At 32.1% G+C, this 25989-nt stretch overlaps 1 protein-coding gene across 2 annotated transcripts in view; it reads right to left on the bottom strand.

The window, feature by feature from the left end:
• supt3h (SPT3 homolog, SAGA and STAGA complex component) overlaps nt 1-25989 on the bottom strand; it is a 110448-nt gene that overhangs the window by 40835 nt on the left and 43624 nt on the right. For both annotated transcript variants that reach the window (XM_042743175.1, XM_042743174.1), the window contains exon 3: nt 13688-13772. In XM_042743175.1, the coding sequence (XP_042599109.1) occupies nt 13688-13772 (85 nt within the window). The remainder of the gene's footprint in view (nt 1-13687; nt 13773-25989) is intronic.

Raw genomic sequence — 25989 nt, forward strand, 5'->3', positions numbered from 1 at the left:
CACACATGCACACACAGGCGGAGCATTTACCGCCGCCCCACAAGACTTTAATATAGATCTCTCTGGCCTGGCATCACACCAAGGTCGACATACCGGCTGCCATGTCTGTCCCACCGTTTCACAGAGGAATGGTTTTTAATAGACAAAAATGGCTGTAAGTATGCAGAATCTCATCCCTCACTTTCCGCACAAATCCCAGCCAAAATTCCCATCATCCTCGGAAACCAGAACCACTTTCCTGAGGAATTATAAATAGTATTCTGATATACAATGATACGTTAACAATTTTATGACTTAATCGACTTGATCTGCACCAGAAAACCAAGAGTACGATACATTTAAAATCAGTTATTTGTGGATAATTTTGCCAATGTTCACTCAAAAACTGAGGTGCATAAGCCCAAATTAATGAGGCCTATAATAATATTTATAATAATTAATAATAATATAATCATTTTTGTTATTGTGACATTTATATAAACCTTAATTTTTTTTAAAAAGGCTAAAAATGATACTAGAAAATATACTGTAAAAATGAAAATGGAATGAAAAAAGCATTATTTGTGGATAATTTTGCCAGTGTTCACACAAAATCATAAGCTCATATTAATAATATAATATAATATAACATAACATAATACATATTTTTTTTGGATTGTGAAATTTACATACATGTAAACAAAAAAAAAAAAAAAAACGTTAAAACAATCTAAAAATAAAATGGAATTCAAAGTGTTATAAAATAGAACATCAATGATATACTATGAAATGTATATCATAAAAGCAATTATTTGTGGATCATTTTGGCCATTTTCACTCAAAAACTGAGGTGTGGCAGCTCAGATCAATGAGGCCTCAAAATAAAATAAAAACCTGTCCTAAATGATTAAAAAATAAATAAATAAATAAATAAAAATATTTACCACAAGTGTAACAAGGTGGAAAAAAATCCCCAAAAAGTACAAAAGTTATATACATGCATATATACATTTAAAACAACAACAACTGCTTGTCCAGTGTGATAACATTACCTTATTTTTGAGAAAAATAAAATTCTCTCTGGGTCAAAATGACCAGAACACAACATCAGGGTTAAATGCAAATAAATCCATTTTAAGGAAAGCTTTTGATAGATTTTGGCCCAAAAGAGGAAAAACCCTGTGATCCCTTAAAAGTCTCACAGTACGGCTCTTTTCAGGCTTAAGGAAGGTTTTTCCGTACAATTTGCAATCCCTGGCTCGCAAAACTGTCTTCTGCAAAATATCAGATTAATTTCAGTAATTGCTCTAATTTTACAGGTTGATCAAAGCTAAACTAAGTCGGGCCGTTATTCCATTCACTCATGAACACTGGGATCTCTGTGGTCTTTTTCCAGCGAGGCTGTTGACAGTTTACTGCAGCGGCGAAGGACTGTTTTACCATTTCTGAGATGCCTGAGTTATCATACTGCAGCGGTATTCAGAAGATTGAGGGTGTTTTTACCCATCTCCATAATATAGTTTATGGTTTCACTGAAAAAAAAAAAAAGAGGAAAAAGAAAACAGATTCCAAAACATAAACACAGATGTGGAGGGAGGGGCTGATGATGGTTTGATTGACAGCTGGCTTCAGGAAAAACCCTCTTGTTTTCTTTTAAAGAAACACTTAAAAAGACTAATTGAAATGTACTGATATTCTTGTCAGCAAAATCAAATGTTCTGCCATTATTACCTCACCCTCATGTCTGTACGACCAGAAGCAAAACGTAAGTCGTTATAGTATTACAGTAATGAAAATAAACTAAAATCGAAAGTTACACCAAATGCATCTAGAAAGAATTGCAGTAATGAGAATATGAGCGGGAAATGTGTTTAAAAGTCACAATGAAAAAATAATATAATAATATATATTATCATACTATTTATTAGATCTATATAATATAATATTTTGTATTTTTATATTTATATAGACATTTATTTATATACAAATAATAAAAATAAAAAAACAAAAAAAAAACAACAAAAAAAAAATAAATAAAAACATAGCATTATAAAATAATTACAATTATTTTTAAATATAATATCATTATACTTAAAAAATATTTAATTATATTTTAAATATATTTAATTTATATATAATTTATATATATTCTTTATTTTTTATACAATAACACAATTCTTATAAAATTTCTGTTTTCATTTTAATTTTAGATATTTTTTTAAATAATTGTGTTGTGTTTTTATCATTTGTATTATTTTGTATGTTTCTATATAAATTAATGATAAAAATAATACAATTTTTATAAAAACAATAATTAAAAACTATATATTATATTATAAATAGTCTTAAAACAGGTTGATTTTATTTACATAATATAACTTCTTTTTTCTTCTTTTTCTTTTAATTTGGTGTGAAGTGTGATCTGGATATGCTTTCATGTGATTTTTATATTTATCCAATCATCAAAACAACTCTTATTTTTATATTTACTAGTTTTAGTTTTGGTTATTTTAGTAATGATTTTTATATTTACTAGTTTTAGTTTTGGTTATTTTAGTAAGTGAAACTACATGAAAATGAGATTCATTTTGTTTCAAGTATGAAAATATATATTTATGGTTTTAGTTAACAATAACAAACAGCCCCAATAAACAGTCCTTTAAAAGGCAGCTTTTATTTACTCATAATAAACTTTTTGACTTATTTTTTCCTTTTTTTATTTGAACAAACAACTGAAAGTAAAGGTTATCACCAAACATCTTAAATTTTATCATAGGAGGACAATAACAGCTCAGATATTCTGCAAAGCATCTTTTGTGTTTCAAAACAAAAAGCTACATGCATTTGGAACGGCATGAAGGTGAGCAAATCAAGACCAGTCCAGAAATATGATGCATCATGATGTACAAAAACAGGTTTTTATATGAGAGCAGAGACTGAAAGAGCTCAGACCGACAGCTCCAGACAGATTCCTGGCCTGAGGAAAGCACACAGGTCTTGTTCCTTAATTAGACAAATCAGTTTTAATTACAACACATTTTCAGGCGACACTGGCTTCGGCGGTCTCTGGTTCATGTCACGTTACAGTGCAAAAGGAAAAGCCCTAACTCAAAAGAAACAGAACAAGTAAAATTCAAATAAACAAGGCTGCTGAAGATAATTTCCTCTCCTCTGTTACTGCGGCGCTCTGAAACCAAATCCATTATTTGATTACACTGGAAAAGGTAACAGGAAGAGCGGGAGAATTCCACTCACAGCGTCCTTGTGAAGATCATTTCCTTTGAAAGACAACAAAATAAAACAAGCGGCGATATTTTCAGAACTCAGACAGGCAGATTTCACGTTACTTAAGCGGGAAACCTGACTGAAAATCTGATGTGAAAGCTGAACAACGTCATTCGACTTTCAGTACAAACCTGAGGGACGCTGGTTACAGAGCAGAGCTCGGAAGAAGTACTGCAGGGTTTTATAAAGTCAGTGATGAGGATAATCACACAAAACTGTCAAGAACACGACTGTTAAATAAATTCAACAAATTAACATAATCAAACTAAAGAAAAAATATATTTAATGAAAAATATGACAAGCGAGCACATTTTACCCAAATTCATAAAAAAATACAAAGAAAAAAATTAAATGTGAAGAAACCAGTTATTTAATTATGTATTAAGTGTGTATTAAATTGTAAAAGATTTAAAGAGTTTCATGTGTATTTAAATATATGTATATAAAATTTATCAATGTCAATGCAAACAAAAATTATACTATATTATATAATATTATAATAATTATTACAGTGTAACTATGCACTATTATAGTTTTTATTACTTTTAATTGTTTTTGTTACTTTAAATTAAATTTTATTTTTATTTATTTATATTACTTTTAATTTCAGTTTTATTTATTTATTTATTTTACTTTTTCATGATTTTTATTTATTTTATTTATTAGTTTTAGCTTGTTTAGATTGAATAAAGTAATTTAAGGTAAACTAAAATAAAAATGCCTTGGCAACTAGCTGAAATAAAATAAGTTTTTATATTTTATTTTATTTTACTTCAGTTTATTGAAAATGTCTTTTGTTTCAAGTATGTATTTTAATGGCTTTAGTTTTAGTTATATGGTAAATGGCCTACAAAATAATTCTAAAAAGGCATATTTTATTTACTCAAAATAAAATTCCTTATTTCTTTCTTTTAATTTAGGGTGAACCGTGACTTGAACATGTTTTTGTGTGATTCTCCCAATCATCAAAACAACCCTTAGCTGCTGGTTTCCAAGAAACCGTCTGTTCTGCTTCATAACAACGACAAATCAGAGGAAAAACATTAGTCAAAAACAATAAGTGAAAAACACTAACGCAGCGGCGTTATCGCCAGAACACAAACTCGTACAGCTCGACAAGACAAAATGTTTTGCTTGTGTTTTAATGTTGCAGTTTAATGGTGATGTTTGGCTGGGAACTTTATCAATGTTTGCCGAAACTCAGAGTCCCTGTGAGACGGGCAGTTCGATAAGTGTTTCCCATTTGCATCAAAAACAGTTTCAGGTCCTTCAGTGTACATCTGTGCGACCTTACGCCCCATTTTAACATCCAGCAGGTGAAAACCGGACCATTTTTGTGCCAAAGTTCAATCCTTACAGGAACAGTTCTCCCAAAAGTAAATAGCAATAGCCAACAAAACACTGTATGGGTCAAAATTATCCAAAAACAATTTATGCCAGAAATCATTAGGATATAAGGTAAAGATCATGTTCCATTAAGATATTTTGTAAATTTCTTACCATAAATATATCAAAACTTAATGTTTAATTAGTAATATGCATTGCTAAGAACTTCATTTGGACAACTTTAAAAGCCAATTTCATAATATTTAGATTTTTTTGCACCCTCAGATTCCAGATTTTCAAATAGCTGTATCCCAGCAAAATATTGTCCTATCCTAACAAAACATGCATCAATGGAAAGCTTATTTATTCAGCTTTCAGATGATGTATAAATTTAAATTTAAAAAAACGACTAGTTTTGTGCTCCAGGGTCACATTTATACTTCCTCAGGATGTTCCAAAGCTGTATGAGTTTCTTAATTCTGTTGAACACAAAAGAAGATGTTCTGAAGCATGTTGGTTACCAAACGGTTGACGGCAGCCATTTACTTCCTCAGTATAAGGAAAAAAATTCTGTGGAAGTCAACATTTTTCAAAATATCTTCTGTCTTCAACATTCAAGTTTGGAACAAGGATGACAGAAGTTTCGAATAAAGGTTAACAGTCCCTTTAAGATTCAGGCTTTGCGCTCTTCTCTGGTCCCAAATGACATTAAACAAGCTTCATCATGCAGAACGTGAACTTACTGTATACAAACCACATCACGACGGACTGAAACTCAATAAATATACCAGATTACACAATCCGGCCGCAGCCGGGAGGTCTCAGTTTTGGGTTTTGCGACGGTGTGAATAAGTAAACGTGTTGTCAGCGGACGATGCTGCAACGACTTATTTCTAAGAACGATGAGACCACACATTCCTACAAGCCTCGCTCCTCCTGGAAAAACTCCACCAAGGCCATTTATTTAAACAAAACACTTTGCCAATTTGTCCTCACTGCTCGACAGCAGAGAAGCTAATTGACTCGGGCACCGAACGCTTCTGACATATGTCAGCGTGAGCACCTGGACTGGAGATGGCAGCCCTACTTCCACATCCCAACCCCAAACATCCGGCCGGCGTTCCCTCACCGAGCTGCAAGCGTCTGGGCTTGGGGACAGGGCTGAGTCTGGCTCTGGCAGACGGCTTCTAACCAGACTGTGTGTGGATGAATGGACGTCTCTTACATTAAAAGCAGCCCGAGCGCTGGAGCCGATTCTGAATAGAGTCCGCAAAGCAAACAATGTCAACAAATGCAATAAAAATGGTAACTAGGCAAACAGAATTGTGAAAACAAAAACAGCTCTGGATAGTTTAGCTCGCTGAGGGTTTTCTGGCAGAACACACTGATCTAGATCATGTCCGCTTCTTACCTGAAAAGAAACAAAGTTTCACTGAAGTAGATGGTGATGTACTGCACTTGATGAAACGTAGTGCATTTTATTTTAAACAGAGCAAACTGACTGGTAGACTTTCTGTCTTCATTTAAAGCCCTCCTGAACAGATGGATGAATCTCCTTAATATTTGAAAATAATTAATATAAAAACAAATTTAATATATACAATATTTAAATATAATGAATATAATAGATTAATATTGTTATTAGTATTATAATGAAATTAAAATAAATTGTGAATTTTAATATATATATATATATATATATATATATATATATATATATATATATATATATATATTTTTTTTTTTTTTATTAAAATAAATATAAGCCAGTGATAGTCAGTTAGTTCAATTTATAAAATAATTTTTATTTATTCAATGGAAAGATATTACATATAATAAATAGCATTATTTTGTATTATTTAATGATATATATTATTATTTTATTATTTATCATTTGATTATTATTATTTAAATATTATTATTATTTAACCATTTCTGAATTTAATTTAAAAAAAATCTATTTAAATTAAATAGATTTTTTTATTGTTTTATAATAAATAGAATACAATAAGAATCAGCCTCGAAAGTATTTAGCAATTAAATATGTTTTAAAAGTAATTCATATTATAATTTAAAAAGTAATACATATATAGCACATGCATAAAGCTTAAATTTCTCCATGCAAAATAATATATTTTTTGGTGTGAAATATGACCTGGATGTGGAGTCACACAGATACGTTGAAAAGGTATGAAATGAGGTGTTACCCACATGAACATCAAAACGTCTTCTAAAGTACCTAGAGGAACATCAGGGGGAAAATATTTCCCTCGTAATTTACAACGGTGGTCCGCACTGACTTCACCAGCTGGCTACCGGTCATTAAACTGATTTGTACACTGGACTCATAAATGTATTCATTAGAAGCACAGACCTGGGCAATTTTCACATGCACTAATCAAATTTACAACGGTGGTCCGCACTGAAGGGATCGTAGAGCAAAACTGCTGTCGTTGCAAAAGACAAGACCCTGGAGACTGATAGAAAAGACTGGAATCAGAGAAACTCCTGGGGAATAAAGGCCTACGAAAGCAGCGCCTGCCAACATCTGCACCTGGTGCTACAAGAAAACGCCGAGTGAACTCTGGTTCACATGTCAGGAGAAACGTCAAGGCTTTTCACAGGCATGTTCGCTTATTCTGCAACTAGTCATTCCAGTTAGAGGAAGCTGACGCTGGATTAATGAATTCCCACGCAGTTTACGGAACCTAAACGTATCAGTCTCTACCATCTTTAGCAGGAAAATAAAAACAAAAAAAAGCACAAAAATCCCTAAAAATCCCCTAAACACCTTCCAAACAAATTAACCTCAATTAACCCTCTGGTTTTCGGTCATTTTTTGACCAAAAAATGTTATGCTACATTTTTTACTACATCAGAATGTTACAAACTTGGTAAAGGTTTTGGCACTTGCTATGCAAACACACAAAAAATATGGACATGATTCAAAAAGGTCAAATGAGGCTAGAAAAAAAAAGTGTCACACTTGTATTGTTCACAGACAAAAATGCCAGCATTGGAAAGGAATAGGAAGCGAATTGCCTCTAGTGGAAACGTTTGGTACTGCACCCAAAAAAATCATTTTTTAAAAAACAAACAAAAAATTTGAAAAAAAATCCTTTAAAATTTTTGCCTCCAACTTTTTTTGCAGTTTTAGAGTAAAACACATTTTTCAAAATGTATATATTCATATAAAATATTAAAACAGTATTTCTGTAAATTTTTCATAATAATACATTTCTATAACCTTTTAAGTTTTACTTTATAAACTTTTTCACTCCAGCAATAATCTGCCAAGTGTCGTCTTTAAAAAGAGACCAAACTTAAGTCTGTGCTTCAAAGCATTCAAGATCTAGCACAGTTTAAGTAGGAAATTTAATTTTCAGATATATGATCAAAAAGTGGAATGAAAGAAAAAAAAAGCTGTTTTTAACTGCCATGCGAATAACACCAGAGGGTTAATAAAGTGTCTGAGTCTGATCAGAACACATTTATTAAAGTCTCCTCTTAGAAATGTGATTATATAAAGGGATAGTTTACCCAAAAATGAACATTCTGGCATCATTTACTCACCATCGAGTTGGTTCAAAGAAGATAATTTAAAGAATGTTGGTAACCAAACAGTTGCCGGTAGCCATTGACTTCTATAGTTTTGGGGGGAAAAATACCATGGAAGTCAATAGCTACCAGCAACTGCTTGGCAACTATCCCTTTAAATTATGACAGTCATATTCATATTTTAAAAATAACTGCAGAACATGATCGATGCAGCTGGTTTGGAGGTAAAACAACAGTATCTTACATACAGCATGATGGCGATCACTAGAGGTCACTGTAAGGATCCCATAAACATCTGCTGTATGGCATCATTCCTGACTGTCTGTCACTGTACAATCATTCAAAGTGCTTAGAGAAGACCTTCATTTAATGACTGGATCTCGACTGCCATCCTTTCTGTTCACAGGAACCAGCACACACGCATTGAGACTGTGACTCAGCAACAAGCCGAAGGATTCTGCTGAGTCACAGACACTCAGTCCACGTTCTGCTCCAACTCAAGCTGCTAGAGGTCAAACACTTCAGCATCTGGTTTCACTTCAAACCACGGGTTCTAGATTAGATCAAAACTGTACCTAAACTGTTTTTATACAAAACTGCATTTTAATGGTTTTAAGTTCTCACCAGCCAATATTGATTGCACAAAGCAAATTTAGTTTGAGAGTTGAATCACACAGCCTTTGACATCATCAAAAGATATGAGAAGAGTTTCTTCTTTGCTTATATAAACGTAGATTAAAACGTATTTATACATGATTATATGGTTAGTTGCATTCGATTATTTTCATTTAGCATCGCTTTTTCATACTACCAGGACAAACCTACAGCAAACCATTTGAGAACCACTGATTTAGAGGACAAACATCTCTTTTTTTATTAGGATAAAATTCACAGATGATGATTTATGTGTGATTTCATGTCAAATTATTGTAGTTATTGTAAAGGGAGAGTTTACCACCACAAAAAATATAAACAAAAAAACAAAACTGTCATCATTTCCTCACCCTCGTGTTGTTCCAAACCTGTGTGTCTTTCTTTCTTCTGCAGAACACAAGAGAAGAAATTTGGAAGAATGCTGAGTTCCCAAACAACATTAGATCCCTTTGAATTTCATTATACACCCAAAAAAACAAAGGCATTTCTCAAACGACCTTTTTATGCTTCACAGAAGAAAGAAAGTCATACAGGTTTGGAAGCAAATGAGGGTGAGTAAACCATGAACGAATTTTCATTTTTGGGGTGAACTATCCTTTTGAATCGTTGTCAGGCAATAATTCAATGCAAAAAGCTAATTCTGTTTGAGAGTTTGATTGGACAGATGACCTATGACATCATCAGCAAAAGATACAAGAAGAGTTTAATCCTCTTTTCTAAAAGCTTAGGTATTAATAATTATTGTTCATTGCATTAGATTATTTTTACATTTTTCATTCTACCAGAACCAACCTATGAAGAACCAGTAGAGCATCACAGATTTAGAGGAGGAATTGTCTTTTTCCGCTAGAATGCAATGCACAGAAGATGATGATTTATGCATGCTTTAATGCATAAATACTTTGGTGCAAAATTACATTAATTACAGGATATTTGCATTATTATGCATTTGGCAGATGCTTTTATTCAAAGCAATATGCATGCATTCCAAGTATGTATACATATATATATACATACATACACATATATATATATATATATATATATATATATAATGCATGCACATACACTAATAAACAATAGTTTCTAACACTTTTCAGATGGCAAACTGACCAAAGACACCATAAATCGCAAAGCACGAAGTGTCAGACACCCAAGAGAGTATGTGAGGTGTGAAAATGTAACTTCATCCATGTCTTCTGTCACACATACCACACACACACACACTGACAGAGCGGTGAGAAATGTTTTGCAGGCCATCTGGGAAGGATTTATTGTGCAATTTGGTTTATTAGCACTGTGGTCTTCGGCTAAGTAGCTCGCTCACAATTACAGTCCGAGCAACGTTACACCTGGCCTCTCTGAACAATAACAAATCCACCAGGGAGGAAACCCGAAATTAATGAAAGGTTATCGCCATCATGCCCTGTTTAGTGCTCACTGCTGAGACGAGCGGGTTATTTATAGCCCTGCAAAAATAAACACCAGAATACTGCCGTAATGCCAAACAGACTGTGTCATTCTAGAATCGCCAAATGAAGAAAAACACAAGGACATCGGCCACTTCGAGGAAATTACATGGTGCTGAAAGACAGATATGCATGGAGACGTCCTTCAAAGCTGGACGGCTGGCCATCTGAAACATCACACAATACTTTCTTGAGTTTATTACACTGAAAATGTGCTGTGAATTACATGCATTATAATGTATGTCATGCCGTTATATGTGCACATCAGTTATGTTAGTTTTACATGACGGCACGATAGATTTTAATAACTTGATTTATAATACACACAGCCTTTCACAGATTTGATCGGAAACGTATGCATCTATAAATCTGCCTGGAGCCAGTGTTAGAAAATTAAGATGTGCTTTGGAAATCAATATTTACCTTTTTTTCAGAAGTACGACAGACACCAGTTGAACCCTTACCTAATATGGCAATATATCAGAATATGATATTAGCCTTACAGCTAGAAGAATACAGTACTAATCAAATGGAAAGATTGTATTAGAGACCTCATACAACATCCATATTTTTCAGTAAATGGTAACAGTCAGCATATGCTGATTGGCAGCTGGTCGTGACTTGCATATGAAATATGGGCCGCAAAAACTTTTATTACCTGTTAATACACATTCTATACTTTTATACTATATGTCAAAATATAATTTTTTTTATAAGTAATTACTTGATATACATACATATACATACACACAAGTATATAGAAGTGAGCCAAATGTAGATAATGGGCCCTCTTTTTATTCATATTTTGTATTATTATTATTTCTTCTTATTTTAATTTATATATATATATAGGATCTAGTTATATATAGATATATATATATATTATATCTAGTATATATATATATGATATATATATAATAATTTAAATATTATTATATATATATATAACTACATATAAATGTATTATTTCATATAGACAGATATTGTATATTTATTATATTTTATATAAAATATTTTATTTTTTATTTCCCCAATTAGACAAAAACACACACATAAAAATAATAATAATAAAAAAAAATAATAATAATAATAATATTATTATTAATCTATATAATAACATAAACTATATAGTATCATATAAATAAAATATGTATTATTTTATATATAAAATATGAATATCTAATTTTATATAAATATCAATTTATACAAAATAAGGATGTGCAGATGACAGTGAACACAAATGCATAAAGCAAGAGCTTGATCATCTGGTGGTGGGACGTTTCCTCTGGGCGCAGCTGCTTTCTTCCGCGGGCCGGGGAACAGATGAGGGGCGTCAGAACTTTAAACAGACCCCATTGATCTTCACAATAAAACATGGCTCCGCAAACTGCAAGACCCCAGAGCCACGTCAAAGAAAAGCGGCTTGATTTTGACGTCCTGGTAATAACAGGGTCTGAAATCTTCTTTTACAGAGAGCGAGCCAGCGCTACACAAATATTTAGTTTGATTCGGCTTGCATTCGCATGCATATTCTGCTTCTATGTGACAGATTCAGCCACCGTGAGGGTTTGGCTCTGAGAGGAGAAACAAAAAAATACACACCGAATCGGAGCGTGTAAAATAAATGCAGACGGCCGGCTCGCCTGATTTAAGGGCTCTCAGATTCGCCGGGCTAAAGGTTAAAACAATGAATGTTAAGAGCTGCTTTACTCCTTTTTGCAGCCACGGGGTGAAAGGTTAAATCCACAGCAGCACGTCAAGAGTTTGCTTTGTGACCTCTCGGAGATAATTCTCCCAGCCAGCTTCCAAACTCCAGGCGCCCTCTGAGCAAAAGCAATTACATCTGCAGTCAGCGTGCCAGTAAAGCGCAGGCCGCTTCCCGGTGATATTTTCTGGGCTCTGTTCAGGGGAATTCTGCTCCGGTACACTCAGTGTTTTTGCTTGTGGTAACAGCATGACAAGGTGTAAGCCGGGAAGGAACTCTGTTTATCCCAGCAGTGAAAGCAACTGGCTTCGTAAGCGCAGTTATTTACTTAACTCGGCACAATCCTCATATCGCATTGCAGCGGTCGGACTCAATGCGATCTGTTTCAGAAGACTGGAAAAGCTGAGGAAGCATTTGAAGTAGGTGGTGTTCCCGTTTGAGCCGCCTCTGATGATGCTATTTATACTTAATTACAGATTGCAGTAAAACCTTTTTCCAGATGCAAATGTCTGGAGATGAACATGTGCATTAGGGTGTCATGATAGATACCTTTAACTCTTATCAGCGCATACACTTGAATCCAAATCCCCTTGGCTGAATCATCATTATATTTCCATTAATACATGCAGCCATGAGCTATTATGATCAACTATATACTTAATTTTGAAATTAAGAATGTAAACTCTAAATAAATGTACTTTCTTAAAAAAAAAGGTCACTTTAAAGTGAACTGGAAGTTGCTGCTGACTTTATTTCAGTGTAGTAATGTATTTCCAGCTGAAAATTGAATAGAGGGCGGGGTTTTATTTTTGGGCTCCTCCTCTCTGTCGCTTATTAACAGCTGAAGGGGCGTGGTTTGCCCAAGCCACCAAGCTGACATCATCAAAGAAAAAGGAACACCATTCCACAGCGGAAGCAGATGATCAGATTTTGATTTAGATTACCAAGACAAACTATTTTTTGACTTGCAAGGGTTAATTGTTCACCTTAAGACTAACAATGTGCACTAACAAAATAAATATGGTAAATTTTGATTTCATGCGGACTCTAATGGTCTTATTGTGCACCTTTTTTTTTTAAATATCACATTATATACAGAAAAAAATGTTTTTATAAATTGATTAAAATAAAATAATTAATAACGCAAAACAATAAAAAAATATATGAGAATAAAATGCAGCAGGGGAAAAAAATGACAGTAAAATTTTCTTTAAAGCCTGGTTGGTGCACAATTTTTTTGTCTTTAAAAAAATGTACACCACCTTATTCTAAAAAAATGTTTTCATAAATTTAGAATAAAATGCAGCGGGTAAAATTAATATTTGACAATTATATTCACTTTAATGGCCTTATTGTGCACAATTTCTTCTCTTTAAAAGAGCAAACAATATATGATTCTAAAGAGATCATTTTCATAAATTCATTAAAATAAAAAAATAAAAATGAATACTAGACAATAATGTTAAAGGTCATCTTAATGGTTTTATTGTATACAATTTTTTATATTATTTTAAAGATTTTTTTTTTCCAGAAATTCATCAAAATAATAAAAAATAAATAAATGAAATAAAAAACTTTCTCTGTCTCTGCTGACATACTCAAGGCTATTAAGCAGTGACAATTCACATCAGTAATATTTTAGCCACTATTTATAAGCCATCCCAAATATCAGTCTAACGTTGTGCAAGCTCAGGTATTTTCTCTGACTTACGAGGTTGATGAGCTGGGTGTGCACTATGTCCTCCACCAGGGCGGCGGTCTCGTGCAGCGGTCTGCGAGCGTCACCGAGAGCAAACCTGAGAGACAAATACACAAGCAGTGTGTTTACGCTCCTGACCGACATGTTTCACAATCACCATGTCGATCCCACAACCCTTATTTTAGTTTAGACAAATAATCTAAAATGGATTCTCTGTTAATGCCATCACAGCAAGCAAATGTTCATAAAATGGCAATTAACACACAGTAAAGCCCTCGGTTGGGTAATAAAAAGGCATCAGCCATTCACAGCAATAGCTGACATTCATTACAGATGGCTTGAGTATCCAACGCAAGAGCTATTTACAAAATCTGAAGGCTTTTATTCACAGTTTTTCCCACACTACAGCTGCCAAAGCTTCCCACATCGCAGTGTGCTTAATATCGACACAGCGGTTTCATCCAATAGTAGCACAAACCACCGGACGGCCACAGACTCTCGCCTTTAAAAGAGCAGAAGATGGGAACTTCCACGAGGAGCTCAACACTTTCGATGGAAGAGGCTTCATCAAGCAAACTGCATTTCAGACAGAACCATGACAAATGATTTACACTTATTTCATTAGGGGGAAAATAAGCCATTTTCTTCAAGAAGTGACATAATTTTGGTCGAAAACCACAAGTTATGTCTAAAAGAGTTTTCATCATTGGTTTTTATTTCTATGGCTTATTGATTCCCCTCTTTAAACTACACAGTGTTAAACTATACTTACTATCCATTAAGTATGAGTATATTTAACCTTGGCAAAAAAGAAAAAAAAATACTAGTGCCTAATTGCATTTTTATTTACTTCATATGGTTCAAAAACACATAAAGCTCTCATGGAATCACCTAGAGCTCAAACTCTGGCTCTGTGCGTCTGGTTATTGGATATCTCAACCGTAACCGTCTTCAGTTAACTTTTATTGCGTTCCTGGTTTTTTCTACTTCTTTCACCTAAATGCATTTTAATCCAAACGCCTCCTAGAGGAAAAACCATAATTTACTTCAGTGTTGTAATTCATTCCACTTGTTTAGTTACAAAGTATTTCAGATCAGATAAAATAAAATAACAAATAAAATTTAAATAAAATAAAAAGTGTAATTCAGTCCAGTGACCTAAGACCAGGACACTAGTAAGACAACACAGAGCCTTAAATAAAATAAATAAAATAAAAAAAAATAAAATAAAATAAAATAAAATAAAATAAAATAAAATAAAAAATATAAAAAAAAAATAAAATAAAATAAAATAAATAAAAAAAAATAAAATAAAATAAATAAAATAAAATAATAAAATAAATAATTTAGTCCATGATCTAAACCATAACACTAGTACGAGAACCAGTGGAGCCTAAGAAATAGGACAACCTAAAATAAAATAATGAGAACACAATAGCCTAAAATAAAATAAATAAAATACAAATAAAATAAAAATAAAATAAAATAAAATAAAAAAATAAAACTCAGAATAAGGAGCCTACGTAATTAAATAACAATAAAAAAAAAAAAATAAAAATAAAATAAAATAAATAAAAATAAAATTTAGTCCCAGTGAAATAAAATAAGACCAATAACACTAAATAAACTAGAACAACATAAATAAAATAAAAATAAAATAAAATAAAATAAATAAAATAAAAATAAATAAAATAAAATAAAATAAAATAAAAACAAAATCAATAACAAAATAAAAATAAAATAAATATAATAATAAAATCAAAAATAAAATAAAATAAAATAAAATAAAATAACCTCTTAAAATAACCCTAACCATAAAATAAAATAAAATAGTGCAATTTATTACACCTGTTTAGAATTTCAACTGAGATCAGGGCATTTTGCAAAACCATTTGCAAGACAACACAAAGCCTTAATAAATAAATAAATAAATAAATAAATAGTATAATTTATTCCACTTGTTTAGAATTTCAACTCAGATCGGGGCATTTTACAAGACCATTTGAATTATAAAAAATAAAATAAAATAAAAAAAAATAAAAAAAAAATTATAAAATAAAAAACTGAATTGCAATCAGCAGAGGACAATTTTTGTCATCCCAATGTTTTCTTTTCAATACGGTTATTTTACAAATACGTTTGACACTGATACTCGATGCGTTTCTGGCGTCAGCATTAGTGGATATGAATATGGATGTTGACATGATCACGTACAGTATATTTATCATGCATCTCTCTGGAATATTCAATTCTGATCATTATTCCAATCATTATTACAAAATAAACCTGTTCAGATTGATACAAGACTCACGTCAGGGTCCTGTACATTACAATTTAGCTTATCGTCTAGCTTTTACAGTTTGATAACTTTTACAGAAATGTATTACTCAAATATTACTCAATATCTCCAAAATAAGGTCCACAACCATGCTGCTGGATTTGAATGAATCGTCCCTCTTCATTTGACTTTGACCAGCTAAAGCGAGCTCAGCGTCACGATAAGAATCGCATCCTTTCTCTTTCTAACATCTAAGCGGTCAGGCGGCATCATCCGTTTGCAAAAATAAGCTGAATGTTTGTATAGAGATGTTTACGTGCCTGCGGTGCGCTGACGGCCTCCTCCGCCTCTTTCCATCTCGCCAGCTGCCCGTATTTGCTTAGAAACAGAGAGAGCAATGTGACTGATGTAAACACATTGATTTGACAGTCCTGATTCCAGAAAACAATCAGTGTTTAAATACAGTGCAGAGATCAGAGATGCTTACAGTAAACATCTCGTCCACAGGGACCCAGCACCATACAGAGAGCCAGCGCGACTAGCTCGGAGGAGTTTGAAGAAAAAATAATATTTAAAACCAACATCAGCCAGTTTACGTTCTCAATACACATTCCTGGTCTTAATTTGAAAGATTCATCACATGCACATTATTCTACAGGGGGGAAAAAAAAGTCTTCATAATCTTTCGTTAAAGTGCATTAAGTTGCTCCATCTCCGAAATGACTTTCCCTTTCGCTTGACGTCAACTAGGACACAAGCTACTGATTACATGTTATTTAGACAGCTTCAGGAGACATTTCAATGTATTCATTTAGTAAAATTAATGCTGCTGTAATGCAGTAATGGTTAACTAAATTGCATATTTTACACATGTATTATTTTAGTTATAATATCAAAAAATATAAAAAAAAATCTAAATACCATTGTTTTTAAAAATATCATTTTGATTATTTTCAAAACTTACTAATCTTGCTCACATATTATTGTAGCACAGTTTGTGCTGAATACAAAATCATCTCGGACCCCAGAGGGTTAACAAGAGAAGTTCAAAAAAATATTTATTTTATATTATCTTTGTAAATTATTACAAATTAAACTTTATGTTAAAAAAAATAAAACTCCACAATATAAAAAGTCACTTCCGAAACTTATATCTCAAAAACCACTGACACCTATCATCTCTCATCACTCAAAAATACAAGAAGAGAAATATTCCTGTGACCTCCCCTCTCTCATAACTACAAGATGTGAGTAGATATGTCTCATCATTAGGGATATGCCCGTATCAAATTTTCCTGTTGCGATTTATTACTAATGCTTTTATCACGGTATTGAAATTTAGTTTTAAAAAAAGTGGTCATAATACAGTATAACAGGTTAAATAACTTTTTTTTCTTGTAACAAAAATAACTGAACATTTAAATACAATAAAGCAATACAGAAAAATATATAAAGTTAAACGTTTTACACAGATTAAAGTGCAAAAGAACTATAAAGACCAATAGGTATCACTTCAATAAGACCTCATTAGTTAACCTTAGTTAATGCATTAACATTCACAATGAGCAATAGCTACATTTGCTACGGAAGTTATTAATCTTTGTTAAAAAATACAAGTCTTAGTTCATGTTAGCTCATTAAATAACACAGTTGCAACTTTCGATTTTAACAATGTGTTATTAAATAGTGGAGTACCTAAGATTAATGAATGTTCAGAAGAATTTTTCGTGGGCAGTTTATTTTAACTAATGAAGCCCTAATGTAAAGTGTGAACAAACAATAAAGAATCAAAACACTTTCAAACAATATCTAGTGCATGTTGTAGACCAGATTAAAATAATAATAAAAAAAAAGTTTTAAAATAAATAGCTTATTAAGTCTAAATATTTAAGTATTTTGCGCTGTGATGAACACCATAGCGAATACACAAATCTGAAAGTAGCACAGCTGCTTTATTTATGGGGTTTCCAGGGTAAAGGCTGCTTTTTCTGCAGTTTAGCACCATCTGCTGTCAGAGAGTGAATGTGCTTTCATTCAGCTCGTCTCTCACGTGTTCCTCCATGCGCTTCTCATCCATGCTTGCTTACATCAGAGCGCACATGTCTTTCAAGCAGCATACAGCGGTGCAGTGCATTTTGACCAGTTGATGGGAATAGTATTCTTAAAATGCATTCCAAATTCTGAATAATTTGTAATATTTTCAAGGTATTTAGAAGTGCCCACGATAACAATATCGTGCATATCCATTACAGTGATATATCGCATTACCGAATACGGCACGTCTACACATCATTTTGAGGTAAATGTCTTCAAAATCTGAATAATGTGTGTGTACTGAACAACTTTTTCTGCAATTAAGCACACCTTTTCGGAGTTATTCCATAACATTTAGTTTGTATATGTATACCACTGTTCAGAACTGTGCTAGCTAACCATGTGCTGTTTAGCATCTTTGAGCTAGGTTCAAAAATATCTAAAAAGGTCACTACTGAAACATTTGGTGGAGTTTCGGTAGTGACATCTTTGGTTTTTTTTGGGGGGGGTGTATCCCATAGAATTATCACTACCGAAACGCGACATCAATGTTTCATTAGTAACCACAATTCTGTAATGTGATGTGGTTGCTACCAAAGCATTACTGTCACTACCAAAAATGTGCTGTCACTACCGAAACATTTTGGTTCAATGTATATTCAGACTAATGAATCCTTAACTTTGAAATCACTATGATCAACTTTTTGCCTTTTAAAAATAAAAATCGAATAGCAAAAAACAAAAAATCTCATAAATTAGAACTACAAATAAAAAAAAAAACATAAAAATAACTAAAAAAACACATAAAAAAAAAGCAAATAAATATATATTTACAATGTAGATGTAAGCAAAATCTTAATAGGTCAATATAACCCTTCTAATTAAATTATTATTAGTGTGTTTCGGTAGTGACAAATTTGGGGAGAGGACAAATATATTCCAAAATTTTCTGAAAATACAATATGAGAATTAACTGCACAATTACTAGAAATGTGTACCTATTAAACAATTTGCAAACATACATTTTTGTTTTGTTTTGTTTTTGTTTTTTGAAAAAAAAAAAAAAAAACTATACTATTATAACTTTTATAATACAATTTTTATTATTTTGATAAATAATTAAATATTACAAAAATTCATTTATTGATAATATAATAGTTTTTATTTAATATTTTTACATTTAATTTTAATATTATTTATATTAATATAATATTAATATGATATTATAAAAATAGATACATTATTAATCATTATTATTACTTACAATATGTTTTCTTAAGTGGTCTAGACATCTACAAATCACTAAACCTTGTATCTTAAAAAAAAAAAAAAAAAAAAAAAAAAAAAAAGAAAAAGAGGTTTGTGATGCTTGGTGACTAAAACAACACAACTACTCAGTTTCACTCAGGTTTACATGTAATGATTCTAAATTTTAAACATCACAAAATCCCCAAAGTTATTGTTACATGGTTAACCGACACAATTATGATTGTGAATTGATTCAGCAGATGGCTGGTGAAATCTAATTAGGGTTGTAACCAAAGTACGATGTGTTTTATATGAAAACATTTTGTGCTTTCTTTGTTGCATGTACTCGGCCCTCGGGCCGCACACACTGCCTTCACTAATGTGGGCAGGGTTTAAGGATAATATTTTCATTTCACAACGCTAGCGTATGTCTTGCTTAGGTAGATAAAGAGGGCGGCTTTATCCCCGTTCAATCAGCAACTACTGTTATCCGAACCAAAGCACTGAATCAAGTCAATGAGGCAGTTTTAAGCCCAAGATAAACTGCAGAACAGCAAATGCTCTCATGGGACGAGAAAACGAGTGAGATCTGCACAGGGAGAGGAAGGGAGAAACTGAGGATGGAGGAATTTTCTAGACTGTATCGTGCCGTCCTTAAACACCGTCACGCAGTCTGACCGCCTCACCTGGGATCTGACATCACAACACTGAGAGAAAACATCCGCGTATCCTGGAAACAACTACAGAACTAAAAATAATAAACCTTTTTAGATGTCCAGACCACTGACTCAAGCTAACCTAAAACTTATTACACATAACAAACAAAAAAATAATAATTTATAATAAAAAAACAACACAAAAAAAAAATACCAACACATAATAAATGAAATAATATAGATCTATCTATATATATATATAGATTATATAATCTTATATATTATATATATATATATATATATATATTATATATATATATATATATATTACAACTTATGAAAATAATATAAAAATAATACATTACATTAAAATATCAATACAAAAAATAAAAAATTTAAAATTAAACAAATTAAAAATAATTAAAATTAAATAAAACACAACAAAATAAAATAATATATAATTTTTGCATTTCAGTAATCCGAATTTGGCAGAAAATTTGTCACATTGCAAAGTCTTGGCACAATACAAAAATTGTGCAATGCAAAACATAATTTCATGCTTTTTCTTTTGATTTAATAAGAACTTTCACCATATGTAACTGTATAATTATTATTATTAAAATATTTACAGTCAACATGTAAACGAATTACTTCATTTTGTTTTACAGTACAGTAATGAAAATTTGGAGGAGGAAAAGTGGTTAATTTTGTTCATGCAAAATACAGTTTATTTTTAAATAATAAAACACAAACGATTATTGATAATAAGAATAATAATATATATTTTAAATAATTAAAAAAATTATATTCATCATGCAGAAATGAATTACTTCTTTTATTGTTTTTGCATTACAGTAATGAGAATTTGGCAGATAATTTGTCACATTGTAAAAAAAACCTTAATGGTCTGAAATGTAGGCCTAATTTTGTTTACGCTAAAAATATGTTTTTCAGGGTGAAATGCAATCCAGACACGCACTGAGGCTCACTCATGAGAAATCTGTATCGAGACTTTGACTACCAACCAGTGAAAGCCCTGACAGTTTGAGCAGTATCTGTGATTTTCATCACACGACTTCACGCGAAGAGTTGGGTGGCTTTGCGCGTGAGATCACAGCACAAGGAAAGCATCTAAATATTGTGGGTCACTTTAAAGACACAGAATGAGAAAAAAAGCCAGTGTTTAGCTACAGTATAAACCGGAAAATCTGAATATTTTCATGTGTATCTAATTTCGGCTCCTCTTTCGCTTAGAAACCTTTTAGTCCTTCTCCGGACCGCTCCTTAACACTTTATCCAGGATTTTTCCACTTTGAGCTGTATTTGGAGTGTGTGTGTGTGTGTGCGGTGGAGTTTTCCAGGCTCAGAGGCGTTTATAGAGATAGGGTGGGGTTGAGCTGGACCTGGGCTATTTTCAGACAGCGGGGAGATGGAGAAACAGACGTGAAGTTTGATACGAGGGACAGACATTAGTGAGTATTCTGAGCTCTGAATTACTGCAATGAGAACGTCCAGATAATAAAAACACACGCCGAATCTGCATGAAACGCAAAGGGTCACACTTTAAAATCAACAGGAAGACAAAACTGATGTGAAAGATACATCACTGCACATTATTCTACTTTTCAGTTCAAGTTTAGTCTTTTCTTTTTTTTTCTAATAATAAACATACAGTTTCTCTCAGAACACCATCTAATTACAGAAATAAATGGGCTAAAAGTATTATTAATATACTTGCTTTTGTTTAAATAAACAACAAAAAAGATAAAATACGATAAAAACAAATTTGTCAACACACTATCTACTCAGCTTTCCTGTATTAATGTGAATCATGCAGCTCTGAGGCTCGTTATTAGTATGTGTGACATTTAAATGTGTTTTGGGTGCCACAAAGTTCACTAAAGTCACTGAACTCAAACTTTGAAAGACTAAACATCTACTGTATGCATGTGCTTAGATTTGCATGCATATGAATAGAGCACAAAGTCTAGTGTGACCAATAGATGTGAACTTTCATCTCTTGTCTTAAATGAACATTAAACCTCACTGACTGCTTCTTTTATGAGCACACACACACACACACACACACACACACACACACACACACACACACACACACACACACAAAAGGACTGCATCTGTTTCTACCCGTCAAACGACACAAAAAGCTCTGAATGTGTGTTTTCAAAAATCTGTAAAGTTACTGGCAGACACTGTCTGCTAAAATAAACAGTTGTGGCAGCTCCAGCTGTAAGTTGAAAGCTCAGTTTTGTTATTTTGTTAAACAGATGCATTGGCAAGCGTTATCGAGACCTTCAACACTTATTACCCACCGCTTATTTGACTTCGTCCAAACAAATACAACCATTTCATGAGCGATCAGGGAGCATGTTTCTGAAATATCCACAGTGGACATGTTTCAACACAGGTCAAACAGACATAAATGGGATTAATTAATCTCTCAGATGCTAATTTACATCATTTATGAGCTACCAAACAAGCTTAAGAAATGTAGAAAACAAAATACACTGAAAGTCAAAAGTTCATCAAGATGCTTTTGAGGAATCATTAAGATTTTTTTAAGTGTTTTATTAATGAGGACTCCTCTATTCACCGAGGCTACTTGATCAAAAGTACAGGAAAAACTGTAATATTGTGAAATATTATGATGATGTAAAATAACTTTTTGAATATATTTTAAAATGTAATTCATTTCTGTGACGCAAAGCAGAATTTTCAAATGTTTTCAGCATTAAACAAAGCTGAAAATTCATCGTTACATCACACAAATAAATTAAATGATACAATATATTAACACACAAAGCAGTTATTTAAAATAGTAAAAACTGATTACTAATAAAATAAGTTTAATCAATGTGTAAAGATGTTTGGTCAGACAATACAAAAAATTCAATGTACAGTATATTTTGGATTGTTAAATTCAATTCTGCAGACTCAATCAAATTCAACAAACACTATAAAAAAAAAAAAAAAAAAAAAACAGAAATCTCAGTCACTCACTCACTCACTTATGACTGAACAAAAAAACAAAACAAATCATCCAAACAAAACAAAGACCCAAAACAAAAACAAACTGGCAGGACACTTTCATTTGAGGTAAAAGTTGCTGAGAAGCACCTGGGTCTGAGTGCAGGACAACATGTGAACCCCGCTGCAAATCACAAACACATGCCACCCGCAAATCACAGCTTCTGCTGCCAGCGCCTAATGAAGAGAAGTTTCCCTCGCTCCTCACGTCTGCGGAGAGATAGAGAAAGTCTGAGCAGCGGAAACGGGTTTGAGCTGAAACTGAGAGAGTGTCAGGGGACGCTTTGTGTGTCTCATTAGACTCAGTTACTCTAGAGAGTTGCTCAGTGTAATACATTATTTAAAAAATGAAGAAAATAAAATGAATGAATAATGAATAAATGAATGAATACATAAGTAAAAACAAAAATAAGCAAATAAATTAATATATACCCAAAAAATTAAATGAATGAATGGATAAATAAATAATAAATAAATACAAAAAAAATTAATACACCAAAAAAATGAAGGAAGGAAATGAAATGAATGAATACGTAAATAAATAAATTATTTAATTAATTAATACATAAAATTAATGAATAAATAAATATAAACAAATGAATAAAAAGAAAAAAATATGGATTAATAAATACATGAATAAAAAGAAAAATAAGCAAATAAGTTAATATAAACAAATGAATTAAAAGAAAAATAAGTAAAAATAAATCAAAAATACAAAAAAATGAATGAATTAAACAGATAAATATATAAATGAATAAAAAGAAAATTAACAAATTTAATTAATATATGATTAAATAAATATAAATATCAATAAATATATGAATGAATGCATAAGTAAAAACAAAAATAAGCAAATAAATTTATATATTTACTAAAAAAAATTTAAATGAATGAATGGATAAATAAATAAATAATACATGAATAAAAAGAAAAATAAGCAAATAAATTAATAAATATACTAAAAAATGAATGAATGAATGAATGAATGAATGAATGAATGAAAAGAACAGAATGAATGAAGGAAGAAAGGAACAAATAATAAAAAGAACAAATAATGAATGAATAAATAAATGAATAAAAAGAAAAATACGCAAATAAATTATAAAAAATACAAAAAATTGAATGAATGAATGAATGAATAAACAAACAGATAAATAAATGAATAAAAAGAAAATGAACAAATTAAATGAATAAATATATGAAATGGATATTAATAAATATATGAATGATTCTATGATTATTATATTATTAATAAACACAAGAACAAAAAGAATAAGCAAATAAATGACTAAATATACTAAAAATAAAATTTATAAATAAATAAATAGGAAAAAAAATGAATCAATGAAAAGATAAATAAATATACTCAAAAATGAATGAATGAATGAATGAATGAATGAATGAATGAATGAAAAATTCAGTCAATCATAATTAAGTTGAAAGGGAGAGCGATCAATGTGTCAACCTTCTTTAAATTATATTTAGTTTCTGGATAAGAACCACGGTACGTTATGGCAACAGCAACGTCAAGCTCATGAGTTCAATTTCAGTGGATGCATAAACCGATGAAACGTATACAAGTCACTTTGGATAAAAGAGTATGCCAAATACATAAATGCAAGCTTGATTTGATTACATCACTTGCAGTGCATCATGGGATGAGTAGTTCATTCCCACATAAAACAATTTACTGTAAGTACACAATCCTTTACTTTTGTTTGTTTCCTCTTAATTTTCAAAGTTTAACACGTTTATTTTACAGATAGCGCACTTGACATATGATCACGAGTTTCCGTTGGCTGGAAGTATTTTTGGCTCCTAAACATGATGTGTTTGTTTTCTGACATGTCAAAAATCTAACCTCTGTTGTGTGCAATGCCAATTAAACAAACAGGATCATATCTAGCATTGGAAATCTGCTGTGTTTGCTTACATTCTACTGCAGTGAGGTCAACACAGTACTGTAAACCAATATTTGCAATAGAATTCAGATGCACTGCTGGGTAAACTACTGTAAATAGTGAGCGGAGACACTGACACATCACTCACACTAACTCAATGACAGGAGTGTCTAGATCAGACCAATAAAGCTCCAGAGCAGAGAGACAGACGGACAGAAGAGATCATCACGTCTGCTGATGTTTGACCCACAACAGAGTTTAACTAGCAACTAATCAGCTGAGGAAAGTTCACTGCTCTAAATAGGAGGAATTTTATATAACAGTAAATGCATGAATCATAAGAGTTACTTTGGTCTGAAACTGAATGCAAATCATTTAGAAATTAAAGGTGAAGTATCTAATTTCTGTGCCACTAGAGACACTAGAAAAGCAAACTTAGGCTGCATTTACACTGCAGGTCTTGATGTCCAAATCCGATTTTCTGACTATATCCGATTTTTTTGAACGACCCGCTTACACCATCTTTTAAAAGTGACCCATATCCGATTTTTGCATTTACACTATACACTGCTGAAACTACCAAACGTAGACGTACTGACATGGAAAAGGAAGTAAAACAGCATGAAATACAATGGATGCAGATGCAAATAATATTATACAGTGTTTTACTTTCCACACTATTTTGAAAAGTCACCTGTCCCCCCCCCCCCACAAAAATCAGCAAAACATTGGTCTCGTACGGTGGAGAAAAAAGAGGGAGGACTAAAAGACATGAAACCTCCGCATTGCTCCACTGTGTGTATCCTTCATCCTCCATCGCGCCTATAATAAGTCATGTGATCTCAGTTGGTGGTGTCCACCTGAGTTGACGTCACTTTTTTAATGACGTACGACTCGCATTTCCTGGGGAATATCCCCTGTTTGTCTGCTTACATGGCACAACGCAAATGCACGTATCCGATTCATATCCGATTTATTACCACATATGAATGAGGCCTGAATCCGATCTGAGAAAATCGGAATCCATGCGGTTTCTTACACATGCTTACACGTTCACCGGTCATATCCGATCTGTGCCACATGAGAGGAAAAAATCGGAATTGGGTCACTTGAACCATGCAGTGTAAATGGGGCGTTAATGACCATTTT

This window comes from Cyprinus carpio, chromosome B17, assembly GCF_018340385.1.
Source record: "Cyprinus carpio isolate SPL01 chromosome B17, ASM1834038v1, whole genome shotgun sequence".
Classification (NCBI taxonomy): Eukaryota; Metazoa; Chordata; class Actinopteri; order Cypriniformes; family Cyprinidae; genus Cyprinus; species Cyprinus carpio.